The sequence below is a fragment of the Mus caroli genome, chromosome 12 (genome assembly GCF_900094665.2).
Source record: "Mus caroli chromosome 12, CAROLI_EIJ_v1.1, whole genome shotgun sequence".
Classification (NCBI taxonomy): domain Eukaryota; kingdom Metazoa; phylum Chordata; class Mammalia; order Rodentia; family Muridae; genus Mus; species Mus caroli.
In genome coordinates, this window is record NC_034581.1 from 778652 (window position 1) to 787407 (window position 8756).

Consider the following 8756-nt stretch of genomic DNA (forward strand, 5'->3'; position numbering starts at 1 on the left):
ACTACCAGCCCAGGGATGGCACCACCCACAATGTGCCCTCCCATCTTGATCACTAATTGAGAAAATGCCTTACAGTTGGATCTCATGGAGGCATTTCCCCAACTGAAGCTCCTTTCTCTGTGATAACTCCAGCTTGTGTCAAGTTGACACACAAAACCAGCCAGTACAGGTGGAGAGATAAGAATTTAGGGGGCAGTTTGATACTACATCCAGTTAGCCAAATAGTAGCAGTAGGCTTGCCCCGGGGACTGTGTGCTCTCCAGCCATAGGTTTTTGAGCAGATTTATAGATGTTGGTTCCCAAGGAGTGGACTCAAATACAATAAGAAGGCAGTGGGTTCCTGCCACAGCATTTGTTCCACTGTTGCCCACAATGCATGTCCTGCAACTCAGTCCCAGAGAGTGATCTGTTGTTCACACCATGCGTACCAGGGCGCACAGAACCTCTGAAACCACACACAACACAGACCCCCCCACCTTAAACTCTTCATGACAGGTATTTTATCTCAGCGACACAGAAGTAACTACTGTAAACCAGAAGTAAGCAGCTGCTTTACTTGTTCAACTCATGAAGTGGGTAAGGAGATCTCTCTGAGCTGAAGCTAACATTCGTACATATGTACATTGAGAGAATGCTCTAGTGTGAGCATGTGAAAATGGCACTGCTGAAGCTAACATTCGTACATATGTACATTGAGAGAATGCTCTAGTGTGAGCATGTGAAAATGGCACTGCTTGCACTATTGATGTGGCGGTGCTGTGAGGTACGGGAAGAATCCACGCCATCCCAAGATCCCTGATTTGCCCAAGCTCAGGAGTTCCAGGAACAAGGGCGAAGCAGGGCCTTGCTATGTGGCTTCCTAAGCCCCCAAGACGTGAGCACTGCCCTGCCTGAAGCATGGTGCAGGTAAAGTTCAGTTTTTGAGAAGGCTGCAAAGGCTGCCCAGGCTCTTAAGCACCAACAGGCTACCACTTCACAATCCAAGGCCACTGCAGCCTCTTCTACCTCCTCTTGTTTGAGACAGGCTGGCTCAGAACTCTTTATGTAGGCTAGTCTGCCTGTGCCTTCCAACTGCTAGGGTTAAGGAGTGTACTGTTTAAAACTCTGGCTTGACCTAGAGTTTAGAAGAGCAGACAGAACTCTGCCTCGGCTCTGGCCCATCTCATTCCTGTTTTTGTCACAGGAGAAGCTGCATAACTTCTGAGTCTTTACTCTCTTGAGGCAGGCATAGGGAATAGTTTAGCAACCTGGAACTCCCCTTGACTTGGGCTATACACACAATCTCTTTTAAAAACGTACCTAGCAACTGGGGCCTGTATCTAGCTGTATGTATAACTGCTGTAAATAATGAGTCATTTTGGCATCCTCCTGACAATGCCCCGTTTTAATGGAATGGCGTCAATGGTCCCTAGACAAGTTTTCGGTAAATGTACAGCAAAGCAAACCTGTCCTCAAGAAAACATTTAAGGCGAATCCTCCACTTACCATTTTATGCCTGTGTATATTGAGCATGCCTACCACAGATCTCAGATGCATTATGCTAAAGAACATGCATAAGTGAGCAATGGCCTGTCAGTCAAAACAGAGAACACCCATACCTCATTCAAACTGCAGAACTTTCCTTCTTCCTCCTTCCCTCTGTGCTTTTGTAGTGCTGGGAAACAAACTCTGGTCCTTATGCACACCAAACAAGCACTGTAAGGCCCAGCTTTGTGTGTGTGTGTGTGTGTGTGTGTGTGTGTTTGGCTTAAAAAACAAAAACAAAAAACCAAGGTCTTGGTTTGCAGCTCAAGATGGCTTGAAATGAATAATTCTCCTTCCAACTCCCAAGTGCTGTGAATACAAGCATGTACCATCGGATCTGCTACCGTCTGCATCTCTTGCATTAGTATTTTGAGGACTGGTTTGGAGCCCGCCTATACATTTGAATTCCAACTCCTCTGGTTATCAATAGGGTAACCTGGAATAAATTACTTAAGCTCCCTTGGCCTCAATTGTCCCACCTATAAAATGGGGTTAATGAGTACTTGCCTTGTACATGTGCTATGCCAGAATGACCAGCAGTCTTGCCTGTCACTTAAAAAAAAGGTTTATTTTTAATATGTGTATGCATATGCATGAGGAGGCCAGGAGAGTGCATCAGACCCCCTGGAGCTGAAGTTATTGTGAGCATCCTAATGTGGGTTCTGGAAATTCAACCTAGATCCTCTGGAAGAACAACCAGTTCTCTTAACCACTGAGCCATCTCTCCAGCCCCAGTCCTAATTTTTATTTAAGTGTTAGTTACTTAATGAAATCATGAAGGAAAATGAGTTGAACTTTAAATTTTGTTTCTTTTTCTCTCTCTCTTTCTCTCTTTCTCCTCTCTCTCTCTGATAAGGCAATGATGAAGGTTTCCATGACAACAAACAGACAACTCTGAACATAAGACATTTCAAAGGCCAGGAGCACCACTAGGGCTACCCTTGCAAGTTCAAAGTTGCAGCCTTTTCTCCATAACACAGGGTGCCAAGCTTGCTGGAGTGGATCGCCGCCCTCACAGTGCCTCTCACAGACGTCCAGAAAACGGGGGTGATTAAACAGAGAGGAAGCCCACTCAAATAGTTACTCCGCACACGCAGCTCTCCCAGGGCCCCACAAAGCCTGGCTGCGCTCAGTTGGGCACCAACAAAGTGTCTCCAAGCACAGTTAGCTTTCCCCCCTCTTCTATGGCTGCCTTTGGCTCTGCGTAACTTTCCAGGGTCAAGAACGGGACAGTAGCAGAACTCGGGAGCAGAGGCAGGATCTCACTTCTTTTGCAGCCTTGGGGCTGCAGGCTTTTTTTCCTGCCTCTACCTGCAGAGGGGAAATGGGAAGTACCTCTCTGCCCCTCTGAGACCTTCTGTCCTCCAAGCAGCAGGAAGGATCTCACAGCCATTGCTGTTTTGACTTTTATACTGTCAGCTCCCTTCTTCTCCCTTTTTTCTTTTTGGTTGTTGTTCCATTTTGTCTTGGAATAAGGTCTTTACTATGTAGCCTCGGCTGGCCTCAAACTCAGTGTCCTCTACCCATGGCCCACTGAATGACGTGACGACTACAGGAGTATCCTACCACATCTGGTTCCTCTTTTCTTCTCTTACAACAAAACCTTATCTAAGTTAAAAGTGAGTCAGTACCTATAACACATAGGTTAAAAGGAGCTGGATGCCGATCAAAGAGGGAAGGACCCGGAACCTCTCCTCTCTCCCTCCAGGCTCCTTAGCTCCCACAAAGCCTCAGGTCCCCATGAGGACCATGGTGACACTCCTGGGCCAACCATCCCAAGGCTGAGCAAGGTACGCACCAGGGTCCCAGCAACTCTAAATGATGTGAAGCAGGGCTCTTCTGAGAGTTCTGGCATAGGCGGTTGGCCAGAATATCCAGATGATGACAAGGAAAGGAAAGATGATGCTAGGAAAGGCCTGCTTCCAAGTGGGAACCCCAACCTACCGCACTTTCAACTGAACTCACTTAGGGTCACCAACCCTGCTAATCGCATGGTCACACCACAGCCATCTGTCATTCAGCAGAGGTGACAAATCACCAGGATACAGAATTCAGAGAAACACCTGTCTTAAGCTAAGATTTGTGTGGAGAAAAACAAGAGCTGCCGGCTACCTGCCTCTGTGGCTGTGGCCTCCATGGACCCAGGGTGTCTAGCTTATTTTCCATGCAGATGTTCTTTCCCAGGCTGTAGTTATCTTAAGACAACTAAAGCAGTCCATGAAGCTGTTGCCGGGGCAACATGACAAAGGGCTTTGCCCTTTGCTGCAGTGTATGTAATTTGTCAGAGGCAGCTGGTACAAAGGGAAGACAAAGGCAAGGGCTGTCATGTTGGATCCTGCAAAGAAAACTTAGAGGACTTAACTCTCCCATAGAGCAGGAGAAAAGAAAATTCATGACCTGCGTGATAAACATTCAAAAGTAGAGTGGACAAGATGGCTCGGTAAGTCCAGGGGCTGCCAACTTGATGACCCAAACTCAATCCCTCCGACCAGCAAGGTGTTAAGAAGAGAACTTTTGTGAGTTGTCCTCTGACTTCCACATGTTCACTATGGAATGCCAATGCCCTCCCCCAAACACTTACTAAAGCTATAGAATAGTTGCATATAAACTTGAGCTTAAAGTAAGGGGAGGGGCTGAGACAAAGGGCAAGAGATTAAAGAAAGCAGCCAGAACATTCGAGGCCATTTAGATAAACACATCATAGTGGGACTTCCGATCAAGCCTTCTGTATCTTCCCTCATAAATCATGACATGTCATGGTCCATCTACTTGTACTGTAACCAGCAACAGACACCAGGGGACCCACAGAGACCAAGGTCAACCCACTCGAGACTTTTGTAGAAACACCAGAGCCCATGCAAAGTCAGAAAGGACAGAACCAGACCTATGGCCATCTGCTGCATCCCCACAGTCTTCTCACTCCTCTACGGCCTTCATCCGTGTGCTTATTTTCTCCGTGTTCTTATCTTTCTCTGAAGGATGTGATTGAGACCAGCTTTCAAAGGGTGCTCCTAGAAAGATGAGTCACAAGTGCCCTGAGCACCCCTACTCTCTACAGCATGACCTAAGTTCAGTCCTGGTTTCTATTTCTTTGGCCCTCGATGAAAATTATTTATGAGGACAAATTCATTAGGGGAAAAAAATCAAAGGTCATCAGTTTACAGAGCAGAACCTTATTGATTTGTTTGTTTGTTTGTTTATAGATGTAGGCTTCATTATGCAGTCTTGGCTGGTCTTGAATTCACAGAGGTCTGCCTGCCTTTGCCTCCCAAGTACTAGGGTTAAAGATGTGCACCACCACACCTGGCCCATGAATTTTATTTTATTTTTTAAAAGACTCATTATATTATATTTAAGTATGTGTGTATATGTATAGGTCTGTGCATATGAGTGTCTGAGGAATCCAGAGATGTTGGATCTCCTGAGAGAGAGAGTTATAGGTGTCGGTGAGCAGCCTAAGATGGGCACCCATTTCTCTAGCTCCAATAAATCTTATTTCTAGGACATATTTTCTTATATGCTTATATAAATATTATATTTACTAAAATTCAAAACACACAACACCTCTTTGCTCACACAAAGAGAGATAGTAAGACAAGAAGTATATAGCTTAGGGTAGCATTCTCAACCTGTGGGTCTCAGCCCTCACAGGGGTTGCATAAAAGATATCCTGAATATCAAATATTTACATTGTGATTCATAACAGTAGCAAAATTACAGTTATAAAATAGTAGCAAAATGATTTTATGGTGGAGGGTCACCATAACACGAGGAACTGTGTTGAAGGGTCACAGCGTTGGGAAAGTTGAGAACCACTGGCTTAGGGTGGTCAGACAGCAAGTGCGGGTGGAACAGCCTGACCCACCCCACCCTGCATCCCCAGACTACCTCTTACCGAGTTGGTGCCAAGGATCTGCAGGTTCGGCTTCTCTGACTCCAGCAGCTTGGCTACCATTTTGAGGAAGCTTTCCACGAAGAGGTTGATACTCTGGCAGTGGCAGGCCATGAGCAGCTGGTCCAGCGCCTCCATGGCAATACACACGTACCTGAGGACAGAGGCACACGGCTGCACCCAGGCTTCCGCTCCCACAACACACCTGGCTGGGGCAGAATCTGGGGAAGGAGCTACGTCTGTGGGCTGACAAGGGCTCATTCCCGCCCAGAATGGAGAATCAGGATGACATAGAGATGTAAGTAGGGCCTTAAAAATGTTAGGGCTCCCCAGTCAAGTTCATGTGCTATATACACAACAAAGGGGGGGGGGCTCAGAGATCAGCCCTTCCTCATCAATACAGTCCAAGTCTATTCTTAAACATAAGACATATATTTATAAACTCTTGACTTTAGGGGGTCTTAAAAAAAAGTTTGGGTCAATACAGGCCCTAGCCATAGTTCTTGTGGCAGCTGTCCAGCTATAGAAACTGTGTAGTCAAACTATTTGAGCACCAAGCTACACTTGTACATTCATACATAAATGAGCAGAATCCATGGTGTCTTGTGGTTTTTATTTTTACTTTTATTTATTTATTTATTTATTTTTAAAGATTTATTTTATGTACATGAGTGTTTGCACCATGTGTGTCTAGCCTTGAAGGCTAGACAACGGCATTGGCTTCCCATGGAACCTCAATTACAAAGGATACTGAGCATCCCTGTGGATGACAGAGATCAAACTGGGGTTCTCTCGGGGCAGTGGTGGCGCACGCCTTTAATCCCAGCACTCGGGAGGCAGAGGCAGGCGGATTTCTGAGTTCGAGGTCAGCCTGGTCTACAAAGTGAGTTCCAGGACAGCTAGGGCTATACAGAGAAACCCTGTCTCGAAAAAACAAACAAACAAACAAACAAACAAACAAACAAACAAAAAACCCAAACCAAAACAAAAAAAAACCCTAGCAACCAGACACCAGTTCTTCAACACCCTTGCATTAACTTCTGTAAAAATAGCCATTAAAAAAGAAAAGCCTTGTGCTGGAGAGTTGGCTCATAGGTTAAGAGCACTTGACTGCTTTTCCAGAGGTCCTGAGCTCAATTCCCAGCAACCACAGATGGCTCACAACCATCTGTAATGGGATCTGATTCACTCTTCTGGTGTGCATGAGGACAAAGCATTCATATAAAATACATGAATAAATAAATCTTTTTTAAACACCCTCTATACTTTGGAATCTTTTCTACTTTTATAAAATGTATTTCTTTAATCTCTCTAAGCTGAGCCAGCTACTATGAAACCCTTGAACTTTACTAAATTCAATTATTACTAAGGATTATTAAGGAAACAGTGGTCTCTGTGTATACTCAAAAATAGATGGTGTCATCCTTTTATCTATAATATCCTTATTTTTCCTTGAGGGGCTAGGGTGGAACCCAGGCTTAGCACGTGCTTGTTAAGTACATGATCAGTGCACTCCAGCCCCAGCTCTCTGTGGTGGCTTTGGAACAGAGGTGGCACTGGCTCTTAGAACTCATTCAAGCTTGGCTTTCTTCCTACACAGGACAGACACACCTGACTCTCTATAACCTTGTCCTCCACAGATCGCCAGTGAGGACACCTTCTACAGCCCTGGCAGTCCACAGAGTTCAAGTAACCCAAGCTGGAAAAGAAAACTGGCTGGGATTCCTGCTAGAGCAGACAAGCCAGAGGAGGACAGGTCTTCCATGCAGGGACACCTGGACATGGTCAAGTCACCAAACATGGTAATAAAATAAGGGCAGGCAAGGAGAAATTCCAGTTTTTCTATGGTCATGGCAACATTTTTCTACTGGCATCTTACTTTTTTTTTTCTCGAGACAGGGTTTCTCTGTGTAGCCCTGGCTGCCCTGGAACTCACTCTGTAGACCAGGCTGGCCTCGAACTCAGAAATCCACCTGCCTCTGCATCCCGAGTGCTGGGATTAAAGGCCACCACCACCTGGCACTTTCTAAGTTTTTTAAGAGCCCAGGAGCAAGGAGAAGGATTGGCCACAGCTAAGGAAGAGCAAGTCGACCGTCTCTATCTAGCAGGGGTCTGCAGTTCACTTTTCTGAAGGGTTAATCTACCTTCCCACCAGCTTTAGGCCTTTCTAGGGAACAGTTAGGGGTTAGCTTGGACCAGCATGCTCAGGTTGGCCAGCTCACCCTTCTCATCTCCATCCTCACTGCTCAACCCTGGGCTGGGGCAGGACTCCAGGTACTGGGGACCCCTGATACTGTCTAACATGATATCCTGCACACGGTGGTCCCTGCTTGGCATTCCCTGTGGACTGATGCCTTTCTCCGCACTGTCATTCCCTCCCCTGCTATTCAGAGGTGTTGGGCTGATCTGGAGCGGGAAGGAGAGAAGAAGCATAAGAAATGCTGGGGTTCTGCTTCTCTGCAAATCACCACCCATTCCAGCCTTGAAATCCCCCATCCTCTCCCTGCTTGCAGCTGGCATCCTTGTGGGGATGAACACTCATGAATCAGGACCTCCAGGAGGCTGTGGCAAAGCGGCAATGCAGGAAGGCAGTGGTCACGAGAGAGTGGCCAAGGTTCACATCGATAGGACCAAACCATAGAGACACCTGCACCATGCTAGGAAGCCACAGCTCCTCTCACGGTGTGGTGTGAAGATGCTGCTCTTCCAGGGCCTCCACCCAGGACAAGGAAGAGGCCAGCCATGTTGGGCAGGAAGACACAGGAGGGCAAGGAGAGAAGAAGATCCTAACAGCCACCTCTCGTCTCTCCAAATGTTTATGATCAAAGCCCTCCCTCGGGCTTTAAATACCTAGATGCTGCAAGGGCTATTTTTAACAGGATGATGCCAATTTTGAATTGTCATTCCACAGGCAGAGGGAGGATTCCAAGGGACCCTGTCGGCTATGGACATTTTTAATCACAAGAAACGTCACTGCAGAGAGCGAGGGCAGAATGGGTATTAAATGTTTAATGCTACCACGGGTGCATTAGCTTTTGGTTCAGTCAAGGATAAGCCATTTTTACTTGCCTGAATGTGCTTTACAGTACGACAAGGCTCTTTACATAACCGCTGTGCACAAAGCATTCATGCTCCTCCTCTTAATGAGTGGCAACCTAATTTTACTGTACAGAGAAGGATCATGGAAACGGATCAATTTGCATTTGTTTTCACACGGGGGGGGGGCGCGGTTGTGTCTGTCTGGTTTAAGAATTTCTAGATCTAGGATAAAGCACATCCCTAGTGTCTTAGTCAGGGTTTCTATTCCTGCACAAACATCATGACCAAGAAGCAAGCTGGG

The 8756-nt window shown here is 46.3% G+C and overlaps 1 protein-coding gene across 2 annotated transcripts in view; it reads right to left on the reverse strand.

The window, feature by feature from the left end:
* Efr3b (EFR3 homolog B) overlaps positions 1-8756 on the reverse strand; it is a 74527-nt gene that overhangs the window by 23348 nt on the left and 42423 nt on the right. For both annotated transcript variants that reach the window (XM_021179469.2, XM_029484966.1), the window contains exon 4: positions 5420-5570. In XM_021179469.2, the coding sequence (XP_021035128.1) occupies positions 5420-5570 (151 nt within the window). The remainder of the gene's footprint in view (positions 1-5419; positions 5571-8756) is intronic.